Source organism: Schistocerca nitens, chromosome 11, assembly GCF_023898315.1.
Source record: "Schistocerca nitens isolate TAMUIC-IGC-003100 chromosome 11, iqSchNite1.1, whole genome shotgun sequence".
Classification (NCBI taxonomy): Eukaryota; Metazoa; Arthropoda; class Insecta; order Orthoptera; family Acrididae; genus Schistocerca; species Schistocerca nitens.
In genome coordinates, this window is record NC_064624.1 from 206,337,296 (window position 1) to 206,362,507 (window position 25,212).

At 44.7% G+C, this 25,212-nt stretch overlaps 1 protein-coding gene across 1 annotated transcript in view; it reads right to left on the minus strand.

Moving 5' to 3' along the window:
* Window positions 1-25,212, minus strand: part of LOC126212790 (zinc finger MYND domain-containing protein 11-like) — a 229,682-nt gene that overhangs the window by 72,245 nt on the left and 132,225 nt on the right. Inside the window, exons 7-9 of the mRNA XM_049940192.1 lie at window positions 10,809-11,097; window positions 5,078-5,274; window positions 254-370 (exon numbers count right to left, since the gene is read on the minus strand). Coding sequence (XP_049796149.1) covers window positions 254-370; window positions 5,078-5,274; window positions 10,809-11,097 — 603 coding nt within the window. The remainder of the gene's footprint in view (window positions 1-253; window positions 371-5,077; window positions 5,275-10,808; window positions 11,098-25,212) is intronic.

Genomic DNA, 25,212 nt, shown 5'->3' on the forward strand with positions numbered 1-25,212 from the left:
GCAGTCAGTTCTGAAACTCTTAATATGTCACAGCTGCAGCATTCCAATACCGTAACAGATAAAAGTTTTACAATATAATTGCCTTACAGTCCGACAAAATCTTCGTAAGTGAACGGCTGAAAAAAAGTCGTTAACGAGAGGGACGTCTTGCACACGACTCCACCCGGCTGATTCCCTGAGAAGATTTCGTCAGAGCGCCTCGGCGAAAAAGTGCGTGTTCACAAACCATAGTGAGAGTGTTTGGGGATGTCACCTGCAAGGTGTGTATGTTGACGGAGATGGGCCGGATGTGGACCTTCTCGATGTGCGCGCGCTGGTGCTGCCCGCCGAAGAAGCGCACGTCGTACTGGTCTCCCTCCACCTTTATCACCTGCGGAGAGCACGAGCGAGAGTTAGCGTTACTACTCACCACGGGCGAGAAAAGTTTGTTCGAAAGACAAACGACAAACAGATTAAAATTACTGTCAGTCACGAAGGACTGATAAAAATATTTATTCTAACTAGTATACATTTACACAAATAAAAACATTTGTCACTGATGTATAAAAACAGACAAGAATAACAGGTGAAGTTGAGATCCAAACCCATCTATCACTTCCCAGTTATAAAACAGAAGTACTTTCTGTGGTGTTACATAACCTTTTTAGGGTTCCGTACCTCGATCAGCAACGGAACACTTACAGGATGACTCGGCTGCTCGTCCGTTCGACTATTAAAACCCCTTTTCCTCACGAACAGGCAGGTGTATCGAGCTGAAATTCGTGCCACTTACTGAGGTCCGGTCATACTGTGTCCCGATCGTGACATACGCATCCGAAACTCGGGTTACGGAACGGAGAGAGAAAAGCAAAGCACAATCTCGTGAGATGAAATTCTTGAGGACCAGTATTGGTGTGACAAAGATAGACGGGTTAAGAAATGAGAGGACCAGAGAGTTAATGAAGGTGGACCCATTACAGGAGGAGATAGAGAAATCGAAGCTGAGGTGGTACGGACACGTTAAGTGAATGGAGGAGAAGAGAATACCGAGGAGGATACACGAGATGAAATTGGCAGGAAAGAGACAGAGACAGACAGATGGCCGAAAGGAGTGGAGGAATGCATCCAGGAGAAAGGAGAAGACTGGACCGAGGTGAAGACGGAGAGATGATGGCAAGACAGAAGACGATGGAGAGGCCTATGTTCCAAACAGACCGGGACAGAGGCTGGAAACTGTCCAAGATGATGATGATGATGATGACCAAGGTCCACAATCCCTTGGCGGTAGAAAAAACTGAAGCTTCTAAGTGAATGCAATCAAAAGATACGGCCATTTATGTCGCATATTTTGATACTCGAAAACTCACTGATAGGGTACTTCCCTCTGACCTAAAACCATCAAATTTGCAAGAAGCACTACACCTAAACGAAAAAACAATCTGAACAAGATTAATATGTACTTATATCACACAAAAAATTCTTTAATTATTTGTTATCCAACTACAAACTTAAAATTAAAACATTCCAGGGACCAATAACTCGCCAGTATCAATGTCAAGAACACGCAAAAATTGTCGAGACTCTCAGCTCCCGGGATGGATGGTATGTCTATGTACATAATTAAGCCTGTCACGTTTTCCCTTAAAAGCCAGGCTACCTATTTCTTCTTTTTTTAAAAAAAAAAAACAACGCAGCAGCAGCAGCACAGGTGCCTCCTGTGTATAAATACGATACAGGTACAGACCAGCTAAATTACAGAACCTCTCTTTTCAGGATTATTGAACATATTCTGAGTTTAAGTATAGTAAATTTCCTTGAGGGTGAAAAGCTTTTGTCCACTAATCAGTACAGATTTAAAAATCTTCACTCACGTGAAACTCGGCTTCCCTTTTCTCACACGATATTCTGCAACCCGTGGATAAAGAGCAACAGGCAGATTCTGGATCAGAGTTTTCTGAAAAGTATTTGACACGGTGCCCCACTGCAAGCTGTTCAATAATGGGACAAGCATATGGAATAAGTTCACAGATATCCGAGGGCCTCTAAGACTTCTTTAGTAGTAGAACCCAGTACGCCATCCTCGACAGCGAACGTTCGCTAGCGACGAGTGTATCGTCAGGAGTGCCCCACGGAAGTGTGACAGGATGGCTACTGTTCTCTACATCCACAAATGATCTGGCAGACAGGACGGCCAGCAATCTGAGGTCAAGAGGGCCTCAGAATAACTACACACAGTGTTGTCAAGATAATTTGGAAGTGCACTGATGTCTGGTGTGGAATTTATGAGAAACAACTTTGAAATTATTAAATGTCTTCGCATAACACTTTCTGTGCACATTTGTTTAGGATACATTCTAAGAACTGCGTGTCTGTAAACAATAAAAATTAGACTGTCATGTGGAATGTTTCACACTTGGTCTATACCACTACAAATGTTAGGTTGGTGCATAATTTTGTAATGTTTTTCCAAAAGTTTAATAAACACAAAAGATATACATAACAGAGACTTCAGTTTCCAATAATATATTCTCCGTCAATATTTAAAACAGTCAGCCATCGCTCGAGTAATTTTTTGATTCTGCAAAAGTAGAAATCACTCTCTTTTGAGACGATCAACTCATTGATCCGTGTTTGAAGCATATTTTCATTTGGAAAGGAAGTTCCTTCGAGGTCGTTCAACAGAGAGCGGAAAAGATGACTGTCTGAGGGCGGACGATCAGACGAATGAGGTCAGTACGGAATGACTTCCGAACCCGACCCCTGTATAGTGTTTTTTGTCAGTCTAGCAGAATGTGTGCGGGTGTTATTGTGGACTAACATCACTCCACACTGTCTTCCAGCTCACCGTTCTCGGACTGAGTCTGCGAGGCGTCTCAGTCGTCAACAGTAAGTGTCAGCAGTGACAGTTACATCTCGGGGAAGCAATTTGTAGTACACCGCACCCCCGCTGTTGCACCAGATGTGGAACGAGATCTTCTGTGGATGCGCACAGGCCTTTGTACAGGGAACTGCCGACTTTTTTTTAACTGAATTATTCCTTTCTTTACCTCGAGTTAGCATAAACACACCATTTCTCGTCACCAGTAACAATAAATCGTAGGAATGGCCGGCAATGTTAACGAGTCGATGACGAGCGAGCAGAGAAGCACCCACCGATTTTTCTGAGTTTTGGCTTCTACCGTGCTGTGCCAATTTTTGAACCTTCCCCGCAGCATCCAAATGTCACACGATGCTGGAACAGCTCGTCACATCTACCACTTCTCAAGTACACTGTCGTGGATCACTGTGGATTAACGCATTTAAACAATCTTTATGAAACCCCAAAGTGAATGTGGAGAGACACTAATGTCAAAACGATCCTCCTGGAAATGATGAAACCATTTTCTTGCTGTGCTCTAACTGGCATTATCTCCACACACGGCATAAATGTTTCTGGCTGCCTCAGTTGCCACCACCCTGCTATCAAACTCAAACAGACGAATGTGTCACAAAAGTTCCGATTTCTGCACGAGGCACTCCATTTTCTAGCATCCACAGCTCCACTTGTTTCCTCCAAATGGCAAAATGTGAACTCAACTGGCAACAGTGAGCAACAATAAAAAATTACAATCAATATACAAACCCACTGCAACAGTAATACCAACACGCAAAACTAAAACACTACGAGCTTACACACCAACCTAACATTTACTAATTTTGAAACATACTGTATATACCAAGTGAATCACAGCAGAAGGAATTATTTAATTGGCTGGATAAAAAAAATACCTACTCACCGAGCAGTGGCAGGATACACGCGTGAGACTGTTGTGATTGGCGAGCTTTAGGAGCCGGTGGCTCCTCCTTCGGGCAGAAGGGTTGAAGGGGAAGGAAGAAGGGTGCAGGAAAAGAACTGGACAGGCCTACGAAAAGGGGTCGCTTTTGGGAAAGCCACCCAGAACTGTGGGTCAGGGGAGATTTGCCGTACAGGATGAGAAGTAAAGTCCGATTGTCGATTGTCGGGGCTGCATCGGACGATATTTGAGAACCCGAGAGCTTTAAGGTGGAAGACAGGGTAATATGCAAGACAAGAGATTGCTGCATAAACATCTTGCACGAGGTAATAAGAGCGAAAAGCTAAAGTGCACTGTACGTAACAGAGGTGGGAGGGGGCGGTGAAAAATAGACGGTGGAGACAATGAAAGATGTAGGAAATTAAAACAGAGTGAAGCAAAGAGTAGTTACAGCGATGGAACGCTGGGACCGCAGAATTAACGTAAATTAAGGCCAGGTGAATGGTGAGAACGGACGACGTGCTGTATTGCTAGTTCCCACGTACTAAGTTCTGATAAACTTGTGTCTGGGGGAAGAATCCAGACGGCACGCGTGGTGAAACAGGCTCCGAGGTCACGTCGTACCGCACGCTCTGCACCAGACTAGCACTACAACGTGTCCTTAATTCTCGCCACCCACACGGCCTTAATTTACGTAAACTTCTCCAGTCTCAGCTTTTCATCACTGTAACTACTCTTTGCTTCACTCTGTTTTAGTTTCCTACATCATTCATTGTCTCCACCGTCTATTTTTCACCGACCCCTCCCACCTCTGTTACGTACAGTGCACTTAGCTTTTCGCTCCTTTTACCTCGTGCAAGATGTTTATGCAGTAATCTCTGTCTTGCATATTACCCTGTCTTCCACCTTTAAGCTCTCAGGTTCTCAAATATCGTCCGACGCAGCCCCGACAATCGGACTTTACTTCTCATCCTGAACGGCAAATCTCCCCTTCCCTGACCCACAGTTCTGGGTGGCTTTCACAAAAGCTACCCCTTTTCGTAGACCTCTCCAGTTCTTTTCCTGCACCCTTCTTCCTTCCCCTTCAACCCTTCTGCACGAAGGAGGAGCCACCGGCTCCAAACGCTCGCCAATCACAACCGTTTCACGCGTGTATTCATCTGGCGAGTACATTTTTTATCTGTCCGATTAAATAATTTTAATGACAGGAGGAATGTTACAGATGCCCACAGATTACTTAATTTGTACACGAGAAGAGCTAAAGCTGCCGACCGGAGCTCCCGCAGCAGCTCCGCCCTTCCGACAGTACCGGAGCGGTGCAGTACCTTAGCCGGCCAGTACGGAAAGCCCTTCTGCTTGGCGTAGACGAGCTGGTGGGGCGGGCGGCAGGGCTCGCAGAACCAGTGCTTGTCTTTCTTCTCGTTGGAGACCCGGTAGCAGTCGCGGCACTGCCGGATCTCCGTCAGGTCGTAGACGCAGTCCCGCAGCATCTGCCGAGCCATGTCCGCCAGGCTGCTGTGCACTGCGAGAGAAAGCACAGCTCCGTTCAGTCGTTACAGAGTCGGCCACCTCCCGGCACCGGCGGTCGGAACGAAACGTTTCCGACTGTCGGGCCGTTTCTTTTTCCCATTTTACAACTGACATTTACTTTACAGAGGATATGCAGACAAGATAACGCCTTTCTTAGCAATCGTATACCTCTCACTTGATGAAAGGCCTGTTCCTTAAGACTGGAAAGTAGCACAGTGTTACAATCCGAGTCAAGATAGATGTAACGGAACTTGAATAGCGTATTTGCCTCTATTGGTTAAGGTAAAGAGATCTATCTTTCAGTCCTGTCTGTATATTTATATATAATATTGCCTGAATAAAGGCTGGGCGAGTGTAAAGCTATCATTAAAAACGCACACCACACGATTTGTTACGATTTGGTCGGTCATAATAATAATAATAACATGCTTTTGAATACAATTAAAATATAACGGCGATACCCGTTTAATGTTATTGGAAATAATATGTAGTAAATTAATGAGTAAGGTAGCCGATCCTAAAAGAAGAGGTCAAATTGGGCATATTGAGGTGTTTTTATTTATATCAACGAAGCCGATGATACGGCATCACTTTTATCGTTTACTCTTAGAAATAAACAAGTAAAGAAGTGCTAATTGTGCATTGTGAAAAAATATAGGGGCGAGTTTTAAATAACTACAGTATACGATCAGAGTAAGAAAAGGACATTTAGTTACACGAAATCGCGGATAACGAAGTGTGGTCATTAAATTGAGTACACCTACAGGGCGGTCAATTCCGGGATAAATCTATACGCATCTTACGAGGGATGCGGTATTGAGACCGTTTGTTTTATTATATCGCGGAGAGTGGGGTCTAATTTATGAAAAGGAGAAAAACTGTATCATTATCATTGACTGTTGGTGTCGAGCAACCAAAACTGTTCATCAAAGGGTTTCGATGGAACTTGGGAGTTAGGGTTCAGGCACTCGCATATACTCCACATCAGAGTGTGAATGAGTGGTGAATGCGAAGTAAAACTGTGAACAAAGTTACGTTAAATAAAACAGAAGAAACAAGACAGTTTGGTCGTATCTGTTATTATTCCATAAACTGTAACATTTCTCATCGTTGTACGAAGCCTTTATAGACGATCGTTATGACAATTTGCTTTGAAGGGATCTCGTTACAAGTTAAGTTTTGGGGACCTGGTCGAGAGGGGGTAGTTGGTAGATCCTAACCACTGCAGCTATTCTGGAATCAGGTGCTACCGTGACTGTTGTGTGTTGTCAGTGGCTTAAGGTGGTCATATCTCATGCTGTAAGATAGATGCGCCTTTCCACTTGGTATAACAGTGCCTCACGGCAACAATGACAACACCGACGACGAAGGAAGGTACGGTAGAACAGGTCACACCAATATTCAAGAAAGGAAATAGGGAGTAACCCACTGAAATACGGACCTATATCACTGACCTCAATTTGCAATAGGATTTTGGAGTATATACTGTAGTCGCACATTATGAATCATGTTGAAGAAAATGACTTATTGATACATAACCGACACGAATTCACAAAATATCTTTCTTGTGCAACACAGCTAGCTCTTTATTCCCATTAAGTAATGAGTGCAGTCGACACGGGATCTCAGATCAATTCCACATTCCTAGATTTCCAGAAGACTTTTGACATCGTTCCTCACAAGCGACTATCGATCAAATTGTGCGCATACGGGTTATCGTCTCAGTCGTGTGACTGGATTTGTGATTTCCTCTCAGAGAGGTCACAGTTTGTAGTGATAGGTGGTAAATCGTCGAGTAGAACTGAAGTGATATCTGGCGTTCCGCAAGGTAGTGTCTTAGGCCCTCTGCTGTTCCTGATTTACATAAATGATCTAGGTGATAACCTGAACAGCCCCCTTAGACTGTTTGACGATTTTACTAGAGAGTAAATTATAGCGACATATGCAGACCATCAATTCCAATTATAAAATGATCTAGAGAGAATTTCTGTATGGAGCAAAAAGTGGCAATTCACACTAAACAAAGCAAAGTGCGAGGTCATTCACACAAGTACTAAAAGAAATCTGATAAATTTTGGGTATACGATAAATCGCACAAATGTAAGGGCTGTCAATTTGACTAAATACCTAGGAATTACAATTAGGAGCAACTTAAATTCGAAAGACCACGTAGATAATATTGTGGGGAAGGCAAAACAAAGACTGCGCTCTGTTGGCAGAACACTTGAAAGATACAACAAACCCACTAAAGAGACAGCCTAACATTACACTTGTCTGCCCTCTGCCGGAATACTTGTGCGCGGTACGGGATCCTTACCGGGTAGGACTGACGGCAGACATCGAGGGGGTGCGAAGAGGGGCAGCCCGTTTCATGTTATTCGCGCTATAGCTGTGAGAGTGTCACCGATACGATACGCGAGTTGGGGTGGCAGTCACTGAAACAAAGGCGGTTTTCTTTGCGGCGAGATCTGTTTACGAAATTCCAATCACCAACTTTCTCTTCCAAATGGGAAAATATTTTGTTGACAACCACCTATGTTGGCAGAAATGATCATTACAATAAAATATGAGAAATCAGAGCTCGAACGGAAAGATTTAGGTGTTCCTTTTTCCCACGCGCCATTTGAGAGTGGAATGGTAGAGTAGTAGTACGAAAATGGTTCGACAACTCCTCTGCCAGGCACCGAGTGTGAATTGCAGAGTAACCGTGAAGACGTAAGCTGTCAGCACACGGGACGGGGCAGCTAATGCCAGTGTGCACGTATCACACTTCGCGAGATGCAGTACTGTCGGCACGCGCCACGAGGCGGTTAACACGACCGTGCTATCGACACTCTCCGGTGACAGTTTTCAGCTTTCTTTGACTAGCAAACTGTACAGTTTATATGTGAAAATGGGGAGGTGTAAATCTATGAAAACACACATTTTCTTTCTCGACCGTGTGCTAGTCGTGTCGTTCTGTCTGCAGAATACACGTATAAAAACTTCCGCATCCGTGAATGTGTAATGAGACAAAAATGAAAGATACGTGTCCACTCGGGAAGCACATCAGCTTATAAAAGTGCATCGAATCAAACAAACTCACTTCTGATAGAGAGCACACTTACATTTACATAACACGAAATATTACAGAAATTATGTGTGTCGATTTCCTGGAAAACTCTAACTACCTTTTAGAAAATGCGAAGGCGGAGTAAAAAAAAAAATTGAATACAGCAGGAAGTGAAGCCACTTCTGAGCCACGATCGGTTCCAGATGGTGGTGCCTCGACCACCTACGCTGTGTCGAAACTCAGCTTCCAACTGCCACTTACTTTTTGTTACAATATTCTCAAGACTTTAATCAGTGAAATGTTGTTATAGTTAACTATAACGAAGCACTACGATGTTTCTCAACATTTTATTACAACAAATTGTACTGACAACCATTCATTCTCGAGATAGTCAATGTGCCGGCACTTAGAAACAGCGTATATTCACAGTGTGTAACATACGAGAAGAAACCTGCCGAGTACGGGCTTCTACCGAACACGACAAATACAGTACAGAGTCTTCCCCGTACGGCGTCTTCCTCCCCGCTTGCGATTGTGCGTTCTTGTTTCTCAGTGGTTCCGCTTTACGTGGCACGTTGAAATATCACACAACTTATTTCGTGTTTCACGTGACAAAATCACTCCTCAGAGAGAAACAGAAGGAAGTGATGCCACAAAGCTCTTACAAAAGCCACACCGACGCTAACAGACTCGTCCCGTGTGCCGACAACTTCGCCGTTCTTCAGGTGGTCGGACACTGTCCTAACGACAGTATCGTGAATGTAATACAAAAATTTATTTCCATCTTAACTGCAAAGTTTTTATTCCTAGCTTTATGCCTGTGACTTCGCCCACATATGCACGTGTCACACTTTGCACACTGACTTTTGTAGATAAGGGCATCATTACGAGTGCCTCAGGGCAGTATGATAGGACCGTTCTTGTTCTCTGTACACTTCAATGATCTGACAGATGGAGTGAGGACCAATCCACGACTATTTTCTGATCACGCTGTAGTGTATAGTAAAGTTCTGTCATTGAGCAAGTATGTGAGGATACAGGATTACTTTAACAAAATTTCTATATGGAGCAATGAATGGTGAATTGCTCTCTGTGCAGAAAAATTTAAATTAATGCAGAAGACTAGGAAACGCAACCCTATAATGTTCTAATAACAGTATTAGTAATGTCCTGCTTGGCTCAGTCACAATTATCACATATCTAGGTGTGATGTTGAAAGTGGTATGAAATGCAACAAGCATTTCAGACCAGTAGTAGTATAGGTGAACAGTTGATTTTGGAACACACATTGAATTTCAGAATGAGATTTTCACTCTGCAGCCGAGTGTGCGCCGATATGAAACTTCCTGGCAGATTGAAACTGTGTTTCCGCCATAACCTTTCTTTCAGGAGTGCTAGTTCTGCAATGTTCGCAGGAGAGCTTCTGTAAAGTTTGGAAGGTAGGAGACGAGGTACTGGCAGAAGTAAAGCTGTGAGGACGGGGCGTGAGTCGTGCTCGGGTGGCTCAGTCTGTAGAGCACTTGCCCGTAAAAGGCAAAGGTCCCGAGTTCGAGTCTCGGTCCGGCACAAAGTTTTAATCTGCCAGGAAGTTCCACATTGAATTTCGTTAAGTCTTGTTGCAGTTTGCTGACCCCCAGAAGTACACTTATGGGTGTTTCTCATTAGCCCTCAGATTAAATATCGATTCATCAGTTAATACGATGCCGGATATCTTCAACGTCGTACAGCAACATCTCATTTGCAAAGCCAGCACGTAGTCAGAGCTTGTAACAACAGTAAACAGTAAGCACGTAGTTGTAAGCATCTCCTTAAAATTCTCTGCACCGACATCACGGGAACTGCAAATTTGAGACAAGCCTAGCCTACGAGTGGGAGACTCTCACCCATTCGAACATTCTTCAGTCACTCTTTGCTGTCCCATACTCCTCTCTTTGTGCACAACAACAGAAACAATACTGTTTTGAGTCGCTCTTTCATTTGACATATTATTTATAAAGCTTTAAGTCGAATGTAATAAACGCTGAAAACCCATACTTTCATTTCGAAATCCTCTGTATACCTTACGAAAAGACCACAGAGGTAAATTTGAGCTCACACAGAGACAGATAAGTTCTTCGTGCAAACCTTTTGTGACTGGAACAGGAACTGGAGGAAATGACAATGGCACATACAGACCCTCCGCCACACACCGCAAGGTGGCTTGTGGGGTATAAATGTAAATGTAGATGTAGATGAATAAATTACTGGTTTCAGTCATTTTGCCTTCTAGAGAGAACTATAGCACCTGTCTCACGTTTCAAAGATGGCCGACAATGTCCGAAACTTAATTTTGTACTGAAAATGGTTGCTTTGGTGCTCAAAAATAAACTCTTTTCAAACCGAGCATTTGAACATCTCCAGTATCCCCGGGCTCCGATTCCACAGTTACAGTCTACTTTCGGGCACCAGTGCAGCGGCGACTGCCGGCTACTCACCGCCGTGGTAGATGACGACGTTGTGCACGATGGTCATGGCGTCGGCGCGAAACTCCTCGAGCAGGCGGTACTTGCCCTCGCTGGCCTTGTGCTCCATCGTCTTGAGGTCCGTGGGCCGGTAAATGAGGAAAGCGGCACGCCACCTCTCCGACTGCCCCTGCACGTCCGTCCGCGCCACCGGCAGCGACCCCGCGGGGTGGTGGTGCACGACTGCCGACGTGCGCTCGGGGATCGCGTACGGGTTCCGCGGAGGCGGCGCTGCGGTGCGGTCGCAGAGGTTCGCCGGGAGCTGTCGATAGGCACACGAATTTCTCTGTTACGTATCGTTTAATTGCTATTTTTGGAGAATGCTGTGTACAATATATGAACGGCAAATATAATGTACAATAATATGACTACGATACTGAAACTTTCTACCACATTAAAACTGTGTCCCGCAGCAGATGGAGTTCGAGTCTTCCCTTCACTGTCCTGATACTTCCAAAATGATATCGAGTCAATTTCTCTGTTTGTGAATAAATATTACCAGTAGTACCGATTCCGAGCATGTAACTACTGAAATACCCTTTTTCATCAAGCTGGAGGTTTTGTTTTGTTCGTGAGGGGATCTTACAGACTGGCCTTTCCTTCATACTTGAAGGATTTGGAGATTAGTAGCAGTCTTTTGGCAACTAGTAACAACATTTTAAATTCCATATTTATTAACAAATATTAATGTTTATTGACAAATATTTAATCATTTTTCAATAAAAATAACATTTTTATTTTTAATTACTAATCATGGGAAAATGACAATATTCACCACATATTAAAATTTGTTACAAAATACTAAACACCCTATAGAAAAGAAAATACTTTTTCATTTCTAGAGATTGCACAGTATTATTGATTTATGTAATTGTTTTCCATTTAATAATAAGGCTTTTCACACTGTTTCATCAAAATTTAATTTCATTTTGAATAAAAGATGTTAATTTGATTGAAAAATTATGATTCAAAATTTGTTACCCCTTAACCGGGCTGTTCTCAGCTGTTATCATTCCTGCCCGTGTAACTGTCCGTGTGCCGTGCAACGCTTTCTTGCAGCACGGCGTAATCTGACAAGTTTTGGTGCACTTTTCTCAAATCTAGTGATTGCTGCAATTGTAAGTTGCAAAAAATTCAAAGCTGGCATCGGAAATATATACTATGAAAATAAGTACGTTACAACTGATGTATTCTGCCAGTATTGTGGAAGTCTTTACTGGAAGAGAGAACACACGAACAACACTTTTTGGAAAACGTATGTTTCAAGAATCTGATTATTTGAGTGATGTACGAGGGCTATTCAGAAAGTAGGAAATGTTTCAGCATTAAAAAAAAAACTAAGTACAAGAAATACATTTTATTATATACATCTGAAAGGGCACCTGACATACTACACTCCCACATAGTCACCAAACACATTGAGGCATTTATCATGGTGGAGGACAAGCTATGAAAGACCTTTGTCGTAAAATTCTGCCATCTGACACTTCAGCCAGTGAGAAACGCCCGCCTGGAGTTCCGCGCCATCGTCAGAGTGCTGTGTTGCGAGCCCGTTCTTCATCTCGGAAACGAGTGGAAGTCGCTCGGTGCAAGATACGGCTTGTAGGGCGAAGAGGGAAAATTTCCCATTTGAATGAATTACGGAGTTCTTTAGTGCGGTTTGCCACGTGATGTCGGGCAGTGTCGCGCAAAAACAAAATTTTGGACGTTAACTTTCCTCGGCATTCGTTTTGAATTGCTCTTCTAAGGCTGTGCAAAGTTTGACAGTACCGGGCAGAATTTCACGGTTGCTCTACGCCCCAGAAAATCAATAAGAAGCACACCTTGCCTATCCCAAAACACTGTCGCCATCAACTTCCTTGCTGACAAGGTTTGCAAACATTTTCTTAGTTTTTGGGGGACCTCGTGTGCCCCCACTCCACGGACTGTAATTTTGTCTCGCAATTGACACGTTTCACCCAAGTCTCGTCACCAGTTATGATTTGATCCAGTAATGAATCACCATGTTTGTGGTAGGCCTCCAGAAATGTCAGTGTTGGCCCCATTCGCTGTTCTTTATGGTGCTCTCTAAGCATTTTGGACACCCGTTGTGCACAAAATTTGTGGTAGCCTAGCTTTTGAGTGTCAATTTCAAACACCGAAGTCCGTGAAACTTCTGGAAAAGAAAGCGAAAGCTCTGTTACTGTGACGTGATGGTTTACACGAATCGTTTCATCAACTTCAGCGACAAGATCGTCAGTCACAATGCTCGGCCATTTTTAAAGCAAATGAACCATTTTCAGATGGAACATTCACTCATTACATTGTTTCCGTACACTTCGCACAGTTCATGATAAATTTCTATAGGTTTTAGGTTGTTTGCCAGCAAAAACCTTATGACAGACTGCACCCTCACAACTGGCGGAATTTTAGATTGCACGCACATTTCAAATTCAAATATAAAAAAAAACAGATGCACAGAGACGTTCCCGCTGTCACAGGTGGATGCTGACTGAGCTCCCGAGCATGCACATACCAAAATATACACGATCGGTGTGCACCTAGTGGCGTCAGACGGAAACGTTCCGTACTTTCTGAATAGCCCTCGTATTTCGAAATTGGGTCTTGAGTGATGTATTTCAAAATCAGGTTTCTGGAGAATGGCTCTCTTATGCCAATGACTTTCATAAACACCAGTAAGTTAATATTTTCTGTGAGGGTATTCAGAAAAAGAAAAAAAAAAAAGTTTTATGCAGCACGCATGTACTGTAGTGTAATTTGAAGTTGCTCACTAGACCATTTCAACTACCCTAGATCATTGTGCTACATTATAAACAGTTATTGTTTACGGCCCCTACCCCCCCCCCCTCTCTCCTCTGTGTGTGTGTGTGTGTCGTACATAGCACTAGGTTGGTGCATTCGTTCGTAGTTATTTAAGTTTATATGTCGTCATTTTGTCATTTGGAAATAGTCAGTGTAGCTGTCGACACTAGAAAATGGAGGGACAAGGGGAGAAATCTGAACATTTCCTAGATGTTCTTCTGTTTGAGTTCAATAGAGAAGTGACAGCAGTATATGCAGCCAGAAATATTTGTACCATGTCTGGCGATAAGTCCACTACATCAGGTGGAGGGAGAAAGCAAGGGGGGGGGGGGGGGGGGGAGAGAGGGTAGGAGGGAGGAAGCAAGGGGGGAGAGAGAGGGTGGGAGGGAGGAAGCAAGGGGGGAGAGAGAGGGTGGGAGGGAGGAAGCAAGAGGGGGAGAGAGGGTGGGAGGGAGGAAGCAAGGGGGGAGAGAGGGTGGGAGGGAGGAAGCAAGGGGGGAGAGAGGGTGGGAGGGAGGAAGCAAGGGGGGAGGGAGGGAGGAAGCAAGGGGGGAGGGAGGGAGGAAGCAAGGGGGGAGGGAGGGAGGAAGCAAGGGGGGAGGGAGGGAGGAAGCAAGGGGGGAGGGAGGGAGGAAGCAAGGGGGGAGGGAGGGAGGAAGCAAGGGGGAGGGAGGGAGGAAGCAAGGGGGAGGGAGGGAGGAGGCAAGGGGGGAGGGAGGGAGGAGGCAAGGGGGGAGGGAGGGAGGAGGCAAGGGGGAGGGAGGGAGGAGGCAAGGGGGAGGGAGGGAGGGAGGAGGCAAGGGGGAGGGAGGGAGGGAGGAGGCAAGGGGGGAGGGAGGAAGCAAGGAGGGAGGGAGAGAGGGGGGAGGGAGGGAGGAAGTAGGGGGCGGGAGGGAGAGGGGGCAAAGGGGGAGAGAGAGAGATAGTTTTCTCATTTTAAGGAGAATTGTTTTGACATTAGCGATTCACAGTTTGATGAAGATTTTTATAAACATATTAATCCACCATGATCCATGTGAGTTGCAATGCAATCAACCGTCGGAGATAAAGTTTATCTCATGCGAAAAGTATGATGCCCACAGGAAAGAGTTAAGATAATTTCATTATGTTGCCAGAAAACGTGTTTAATTTATTTAAGTATGAATATTTTCTTTTACAATAAATAATGGACTTCCAGAATGAGATTTTCACTCTGCAGCGGAGTGTGCGCTGATATGAAACTTCCTGGCAGATTAAAACTGTGTGCCCGACCGAGACTCGAACTCGGGACCTTTGCCTTTCGCGGGCAAGTGCTCTACCACTGAGCTACCGAAGCACGACTCACGCCCGGTACTCACAGCTTTACGTTTCATATCAGCGCACACTCCGCTGCAGAGTGAAAATCTCATTCTGGAAACATCCCCCAGGCTGTGGCTAAGCCATGTCTCCGCTATATCCTTTCTTTCAGGAGTGCTAGTTCTGCAAGGTTCGCAGGAGAGCCTCTGTAAAGTTTGGAAGGTAGGAGACGAGGTACTGGCAGAAGTAAAGCTGTGAGTACCGGGCGTGAGTCGTGCTTCGGTAGCTCAGTGGTAGAGCACTTGCCCGCGAAAGGCAAAGGTCCCGAGTTCGAGTCTCGGTCGGGCACACAGTTTTAATCTGCCAGGAAGTTTAATAATGGACTTGTTTACGATGTTAAATGCTGTAATGTGTGTGTGTGTGTGTGTGTGTGTGTGTGTGTGTGTGTGTGGATGCATGCGTCTTTGGAGTATATTAAGGTCAGTAGACCAAAGAATCTAGAATGCAGGAATGTCTGCATTGTGTGACAAATGCAGTATGATGGATTTATATTATTAATGTTCATAGTATTTTAGATCTGCTGCAATGGGGAAGGTTCCAAGATTATGAACTCCACACAAACTAAGCCAAAATCAGATAGTGGCCATACGTGCAAATCTGCTTGCTTGTCATCAATCTGCTCGTGAATAACACTGACCATCCTGTATCGTTACTGGTGAGGAAAAAATGGCGTCTTTGCGCTACCTTAAGCAAAAGAAAGGAATAGCTGTACTCAAACAAAGCATCTCGCCATACGAAGACCTGTGCGCATTCACATAAGATAACGATACGCATCTGTAGAACAGTGACAAATTGTTTCCCTGCGGTGTAACCACCACTACTGACATTTACGGTCGACAGCTGTGACGTCTTGCAGATGCCATCTGAGAACGACGACCAGGAAGACTGCACAGTAATGCCTGGCCACATTCTGCCAGACTGACAAAAAACGTCGTACAGAAATTCAGTTGGAAAGTCATTCTGCACCCGCCTTATTCACCTGATGTTGTGCACTCGAAGCTTTACCTTTTCTGCTACCTGTCGAACAACCTTCAAAGAACTTTTTTTCCGAGTGAAAATGTGCTCCGAACGTAGCTCGAAGGACAAGTTCTTCGCTTCAGAACCACAGATTTCTATAGTCACGGAATCGTAAAGTTACCCCACTGTTCGCAGGCTTGTAAATAGTGAAGGAGAATACGTGTGTACCCGCCGAGTTTACTAAACTTGTGGAAAAACTGTACACACTTATGCACCAACCAAATACACGCCTTATAAAGTACAAGCTCGAAGTCTGACGGTACAACATTGTCTTGTAGCTGCTTGGCACCCATCAATAATGAATGCTCTTAGCCAATCTGTAAACATGAGTGAAGTTTATCTTAATTATGTGTTACAATACCTTCATCTGAAAGGTACCAAAACTGAGCTAGATTCTACTCAGGGAAAGTCTGTCCCTTGTTTTCAACAGTAAAATATTGGGTAGTGAAGTATAAGTTGGGCTACACAAGCTGCCTAGACGAAAATCGAAATGGTCGACCAAAGGAGGTGACGATGCCAAAATTGTGAAGGAAACCCACAGAATTGTATCGGTCGACCACTGACGAAGTGAGAGCTAGCATATATCCCAGTCATTTCAGAAAGTGCTACGCAGCACATACCGATTGAAAATCTCGACGGGTGAGGTCTGTGTGCAAGACGAATGGCACGTTTACTCGTAACATAACAAAAACGGCACCGTGACGGTGTTCATTCGAGGTGTGGTGACGTTTTGCTGCAATAAAGCCAAGTTTTCAAGTCGGTTCGTAACCCTGGATGAAACACGGGTCCGTCACTTCGCACCTGAATTGAAGAGATAGTCACGACAGCAGATTAAATGGGGAGAATCTGCTGCAGAGAAAAGCAAAGACAGTTCGATATACGTGCACGGTCACAGCGTCGATTTCTCGGAATGCGCACAGGACGATTTTCACCCATTATCTTCAAAAACGAAAAGCAGTCAGTATAAACTTACTGCAGCATTTGACTGAATAAATCACACAAATACTTGCACTTTTAGCACTTTAGGCACGGCCCAAATTAGCGAGTTAAAGTTCGAACTGCTTCATCGTGTACCCTACTCGCCAGATTCGGCCCCTTCTAATTATTTTACGTTTCCAAACTTGAAGAAATGACTTGCTTATAGACCTGCCAAAATTGAAGAGGTGGAATCTGTGGTCGACTGCCGGTTTGTGGAGCTCTACGGTTCTCATTATAAACAGGGTATCAAAGCTATCGGACATAGCTGGGAACAGTGTATCAAGCTGAAACAAGACAATGTAGAGAATTGAAGATTTTTTTTCCAAACTTTTTGTGTTTGTTTTGTTAGGTATGAGGAAAAAAATCAGAGGTCCAGCCTGTGAGGTCCCCGTGTCAACTGATTACCATGTCGCACACTGCTGGCCAACATACCAACTCTGGCCTGTTCTCTCTTTGTGCAGAAGTGAAATGTCAAAATAATCTTAAACAGTGAGTATGAATATAATAGAGGGAAACATTCCACGTAGGACAAATATATCTAAAAACAAAGATGATGTGACTTACCAAATGAAAGTGCTGGCAGGTCGATAGACACACAAACAAACACAAACACACACACAAAATTCTAGCTTTCGCAACCAACGGTTGCTTCGTCAGGAAAGAGGGAAGGAGAAGGAAAGACGAAAGGATGTGGGTTTTAAGGGAGAGGGTATGGAGTCATTCCAATCCCGGGAGCGGAAAGACTTACCTTGGGGAAAAAAAGGACAGGTATACACTCGCGCGCGCGAGCGCACACGCACACGCACACACACACACACACACACACACACACACACACACACACACACACACAAATATTCCGCACGTCCAGGGCCTCATTGCGATGGAGCATTCCCTTTCACGCCGATCACCTGCCACCCTACCTAAAACCTCTTTCCTCATCACCTTAGCCAGCTTCATCCTGACCCACAACTTCTTCACTTTTGAAGGCCAGACATACCAACAATTAAAGGGAACAGCCATGAGTACCAGGATGGCCCCCTCATACGCCAACCTATTCATGGGTAGCTTAGAGGAAGCCTTCTTGGTTACCCAGGCCTGCCAACCCAAAGTTTGGTACAGATTTATTGATGACATCTTCATGATCTGGACTCACAGTGAAGAAGAACTCCAGAATTTCCTCTCTAACCTCAACTCCTTTGGTTCCATCAGATTCACCTGGTCCTACTCCAAATCCCATGCCACTTTCCTTGATGTTGACCTCCACCTGTCCAATGGCCAGCTTCACACGTCCGCCCACATCAAACCCACCAACAAGCAACAGTACCTCCATTATGACAGCTGCCACCCATTCCACATCAAACTGTCCCTTCCCTACAGCCTAGGTCTTTGTGGCAAACGAATCTGCTCCAGTCCGGAATCGCTGAACCATTACACCAACAACCTGACAACAGCTTTCGCATCTCGCAACTACCCTCCTGACCTGGTACAGAAGCAAATAACCAGAGCCACTTCCTCATCCCCTCGAACCCAGAATCCCCCACAGAAGAACCCCAAAAGTGCCCCACTTGTGACAGGATACTTTCCGGGACTGGATCAGACTCTGAATGTGGCTCTCCAGCAGGGATACGACTTCCTCAAATCCTGCCCTGAAATGAGATCCATCCTTCACGAAATCCTCCCCACTCCACCAAGAGTGTCTTTCCGCCGTCCACCTAACCTTCGTAACCTGTTAGTTCATCCCTATGAAATCCCCAACCACCTTCCCTACCCTCAGGCTCCTACCCTTGTAACCGCCCCCGGTGTAAAACGTGTCCCGTGCACCAACCCACCACCACCTACTCCAGTCCTGTAACCCGGAAGGTGTACACGATCAAAGGCGGAGCCACGTGTGAAAGCACCCACGTGATTTACCAACTGACCTGCCTTCACTGTGATGCATTCTATGTGGGAATGACCGGCAACAAACTGTCCATTTGCACGAATGGACACAGGCAGACAGTGTTTGTCGGTAATGAGGATCACCCTGTGGCTAAACATGCCTCGGTGCACGGCCAGCACATCTTGGCACAGTGTTACACCGTCCGGGCTATCTGGATTCTTCCCACTGACACCAACCTGTCAGAACTCCGGAGATGGGAACTTGCTCTTCAATATATCCTCTCTTCCCGTTATCCACCAGGCCTCAATCTCCGCTAATTTCAAGTTGCCGCCACTCATACCTCACCTGTCTTTCAACATCTTTGCCTCTGTACTTCTGCCTCAACCGACATCTCTGCCCGAACTCTTTGCCTTTACAAATGTCTGCTTGTGTCTGTGTATGTGCGGATGGATATGTGTGTGTGTGTGTGTGTGTGTGTGTGTGTGTGTGTGTGTGTGTGTGTGTGTGTGTGTGTGTGCGCGCGCGCACGCGTGCGTGTGCGTGCGTGCGCGAGTGTATATCTGTCCTTTTCCCCCCCAAGGTAAGTCTTTCCGCTCCTGGGATTGGAATGACTACTTACCCTCTCCCTTAAAACCCACATCCTTTAATCTTTCCCTCTTTCCTGACGAAGCAACCGTTGGTTGCGAAAGCTAGAATTGTGTGTGTATGTTTGTGTGTCTATCGACCTGCCAGCACTTTCATTTGGTAAGTCACACCATCTTTGTTTTTAGATATAAACACTGAGTATTACGTTCAAAGGTTTGGAGGTCAGTACACCCACGCAACATTACGCCTCCCCACACCGTAACATCTGGACCACCAAAATGACGATGCCAGACGTACCCTCATATAGCGAGATGTGGGAACACTGTCAAACGTGATTGTTTTGGTGGCCCAGGTGTTACGGTGTGGGGAGAGAGAATGTCGCACTGTCGTATTGACCTCCAAACTGTAACTGTGACACTGTACTCCTACTCCACATGCATTTCAGGGGATGCATTCATCTCAGACTTGATTTATACGGATGACAATCCACGACCACACGGAACAGTGGAGGTGGGGGATATTCAGTGAAAGGACTGGCCTGCACTACCCCCGAATTTAAATCCTATCGAGGATACGTGGGATGCATCGGACAGACATATTGCGGCACCGTCCTCGCGCACGATCGACCGTCTGGCAGTTGTCAACAGCACTCGAGGACGAATAGATCGTGCTACCACAAAAACTCGTTACCAATGTTGTGGCCAGCACTGGAGCACATTTTAGAGCACACACTGCTGTCTGCGGTGATCAATGTCCAGGCCACCACCGCAAATTGCCTCGACTACAGTGTAATTATTGCCTTTCAATTAAAGTGTCATTTCTGTTCGTGTCATTGCATATTTCTTTGAGCTACCTTCTGCACTGTAGGAGTTCTTTCTATTTACGATCAAAGTTTCACTGAGCTACGGGTCGGGTTGTTTGGTGGAAGAGACCAAACAGCGAGGTCATTGGCCTCGTCGGATTAGGGAAGGACGGGGAAGGAAGTCGGCCGTGCCCTTTCGAAGGAACCATTCCGGCATTTGTCTGGAGCGATTTAGGGGAATCACGGAAAACCTAAATCGGGATGGCCGGACACGGGATTGAACCGCCGTCCTCCCGAATGCGAGTCCAGTCCACTAACCACTGCGCCAACTCGCTTAGTCACTGAGCTATGTTACTTGGCAGTGACATATCAGTGTGAATCACAAGGTTTTCCCCCCGGTTGCTGGAGGTAATTCCTTAGGTTATTCGGAACAAAAAATGTAAATACAGTAATGTGATCAGATCCATAATTAAGGAGCTACAACAGTCACAAAACATGCCACGGTGTATGAAGCGCTACACTTGTGTTCACAGGACACACGACCAGTCTTAGGTAGACAAATTCAGCGAGTGTTACGTTAGCGTAACAACCGAGCTGTTGATATTTCAATCACTGTTTACTGTCACTGTCTCCTGTGTACAGTGCACTTCGCAATGCAATACAAGTTTTCAGCACAGGAGTATGGAGAGATGGTGGACATTTTGGGCTTTTGTGACGGTAAAGCGAAAGCTGTTCTCGAATATTACTGTCGGTATCCTAATCGTAGGATTCAGAGTGCCAGAACATTTAGTGGAACATATCGAATATTGCTAGAAACTGGTACTCTTCCCAGTATTCGTATTCACTCTGAAAGACATCGTGATATTCGAGAGGAGGTAAACATTTTTAATTCGGTAGAGCGCAGTCCTCTTTCGTGCGCAAGACACCTAGCTACCAGATTGAACATTTCACAATCTAATGTGTGCAGGATTCTTCATGAGAATGGTCTGTATCCTTTTCATATGGAAGTTCACCATTTACAGCCAGACGATTGTGCCAACCATTTGCACTTTTGTAAGGGGTTAAATAGAAATCTACAGCTCTATCGCTTCACAGTGTTCAGTGATGAGGCAACCTCGACAAGAGATGGCATCGACAACACGCATAACACGCGTGTCTGGGCAGACGAAAATCCCAGTGCCTCGGTAGAATCTCAATTTCGACGCAAATTCAGTGTCAGTGTCTGGTTTGGTGTTGTGTCTGACCAGTTACTGGGGCCGTTCATTCTCTCGAGAAACTGTAACGGTCAGATGTACGGTAACTTTTTACGAGAAGACTTACCGCAGCTTCTCGAAGATGTCCCTCTGGAAGCGAGACGCCACATGTACGTCCGGCATAACGGGAGACCTGCACACTTCCACCGTGTGGTAACAGCTTATCTTAATCGGCAATTCCCACGTTTACGGATAGGTCACGGGGCCCTATCGACTGGCCTGCCAGATCCCCAGATTTAACACCCCTAGATTACTGCATCTCGGGGTGAATGAAAGACGTGTTCAAAGTTAAGGTGGAAACACGAGAAGAATTGACAAGACACATTTTCGATGGCGCGACGTCAGTAAGGAACGAGCGTGTGAAATTACTGAATGCTACCTGCACAGTTCACTCCCTTGCGAATCTTTGCCTTCAAATGCAGGGAGGAAATTTTGAAAACTTGCTTTAAATCCACACTGAATGCAGGAGACTGCTACAGAATTGTTTAAATTAATTATTATGTGCATTTTTGATAGTGAAATCCTACAATAAAAGTTTTTTTCTGTCATTTTTCTGAGTTTTGCAATTACTGTAGCTCCTTAATTACGGACCTGATCCCATTACTTTATTTACATTTTTTGTATCAAATACCCTCCAGAAACTGGATGAAAACCTTGGGATTCACCCTGTACATTTGGGTAACATTCTGGGAGCCCTTTGTCTGCAACCGAGAACAACTGGACGATGTTGTATGGGATGTTTTAATCCTATTAGTCTGTACCACCACCTCCTAAAATTTTTACTACTACTACTACTCCTGCAAATTTTTCAGCTGCAGGTCACACAAATGGTATCATTACCAGTTTTGTCTTCTCAGCATTGCACAATCTGTTCAAAAAGAAAGAAGGGGTATAGTAAAATACTAGAGACACGAAAATTTACAGTCAAATTACATTTGCATTACCCTCGTGTCTGTGCCTCAAAACCATAACTTACAGACTGGAGCCCTTCAATCACTTTCCCACTTGAACGATTTGAATCTCAATGCCTGCACATCCATTTCACCAAGTAACGCAATGCAGTTCTCAAAAATGAAAATGAGAACTTCGAAGAATTGCATATTTGTCATCAGTTGCACAATTTATTCTTCATTTTCTACCAGTTTTGGTTGTGACAACCATCCTCACAGGAAGACTATATCCTCAAAAACAAACTGAATACACACACAGGATAAAACAAGTACGTTGTTATGTTGATCACGGTATATTAGATGGACGTGAAATTCAACTTTCCCTATGACAAACTGAAAACCATCAGAGTCATAAAATGTTCACAGAACCACATATAACAGGCCATACTTTAGATACCAGTGCTAAATTGACTTCACTACTGATGAACACAGTGATCATTAAGCTAGTAAATGTGATGGCTGACCTCTGCTGATTCAAGTACATCCAGGAATTTATGCATATAAGAGAAATTTAGATGTAAGGGGCAATAAAATGAAAATGAGACAGATGGAAAAAAATTAGAATTCAGCTTATTATTTCAAAAGTAATCACCATAACTGTTAATACATTCCAGAATGAGATTTTCTCTCTGCAGCGGAGTGTGCGCTGATATGAAACTTCCTGGCAGATTAAAACTGTGTGCCCGACCGAGACTCGAACTCGGGACCTTTGCCTTTCGCGGGCAAGTGCTCTACCATCTGAGCTACCCGAGCACGACTCACGCCCCGTCCTCACAGCTTTACTTCTGTCAGTACCTCATCTCCTACCTTCCGAACTTCACAGAAGCTCTCCTGCGAACCTTGCAGAACTAGCACTCCTGAAAGAAAGGTTCGCAGGAGAGCTTCTGTAAAGTTTGGAAGGTAGGAGATGAGGTACTGGCAGAAGTAAAGCTGTGAGGACAGGGCGTGAGTCGTGCTCGGGTAGCTCAGTCGGTAGAGCACCTTCCTACAAAAGGCAAAGGTCCCGAGTTCGAGTCTCGGTCTGGCACACAGTTTTAATATGCCAGGAAGTTTGTTAATACATTTATCCCACTGTAAGACAAAATGGTCAATGCCTTTGCGGAAAAATGTTTGTTTTTGCCTATGTAACCACAACCGTAACCCGGTGTGCACATCCTCGTCTGAAGCGAATCGAAAGCCGCTCTAAAAATATAAAAACTGCACAGGGAAAGACCGGAACTGCACGGCGCATGTGTAAGGGCTTCCCAGAGAAACTTCTGCAGCGCTGTCTGAGGCAACGTACGGTCTTGCTGAAGTTTCATTGGGTGGCCCTTACACATCCACCAAAAAATCCCAATCTCTCCCTGTGCGACTGCGATACTTTTGGAGTCCTTAAGAAAGACATTTGTGGCCATTGATTTGCTTTGGATGAAGAGGTGCACATTCGGATACAATCTTGGGTCTGCAGGCAACCGCAAAATTTTTTCTGGCATTGACCATCTTGTCCCAAAGTGGGAGAAATGTATTAACAGTTACAGTGATTCTCTACGAGGATGGGGGGGGGGGGGTATTAATTACTTCTTCCATGTGTCTCTTTTTCATTTGACTGCCCCTTATAAAAATAACGCCTCTGCATCTGAATCACTAGTGTCATTGCAGAAGAATTCACATTTGATTCTAAATTCCTCCTAAGATTTTTCCTCAAGCCATCCTCACAAGGGGCAAGGCAGCTAACCAACTTTGCTTCCATCAGGAACCATTGTGCACAGTGACCGCAGATTGCAAGAAATGAGAGGCACGCCATGGTCTGTCACAATCCCATTCGTTTTTACTAAACTTGCAAATCTAGATTTCGAGTATAAGTAGCCATCTTCACAGACTCTGAGAAGTTCGTGTCACCATATGTTATTACAGGTGTACAGGCAGAAGAACACCCTTTGCCCACACACCTGTAAGAACATATGGCGACACGAACTTCTGCGAGTCTGTGAAGATTGCTACGTATGCCCGAAATCTAGATTTGCCAATATAATGAAAATTAAAGGCAGGTAGCATTATGCGGATTTGCACGAACACACGATCAAAGAGACAGTGCAGTCGGCACACGGGACGATTTGGCTAACGTGGTTTGCGCTGTCAGAGCTCTCCGGCGGCCACTGTCGGCTTTACTCGGTTCGCAAACCGTGCAGTTTCTTTACAAAAAATGGACACCCGTAAAATAGCTGTGTTAACTCTGTTAGTGATTGTCGAATAAGAGCAGAAAAAATTGCGAAGAAGATTCTGGACACGTCAACGGATCGAACGGCGAATTGCTAGTACAGGAACACTGTATAACGCCATACAATGATCTGAGATAAGTACTGGTATTCGTTATTCTTAACTCAATTGAATTTTCATCCCATTTTCAGTGTTAAAGTGAATGTAGTTAAGGTATAAGTTTAATGACAGTTTGTGCGTGCATAATTCTATATTCTCAATGCTGCATTGACTACCGACACACTGTAATGACATATTTCATCATATACATTCCGAGATCGAGATTCGTTTCACAATTTCATTCAAATGGAAGAGATTTTTCCTAAGTGGCTCACTATCACTGAAAAACATATTCACTGTCAAGAGACAAACACGAGCCAATCCATAAATCCAGAGACAGTTACACATATTTTACAGAAAGCTTCGTGATAGCCAAAACTTCCAGTGTGTTAACTTGTGTTTACTTTCAGGCAGAGACTGGCAGTCACGTTAAAATTTCTGCCTACTAGGGAAACATTCCAGTTTGTTTGCCTTTGCC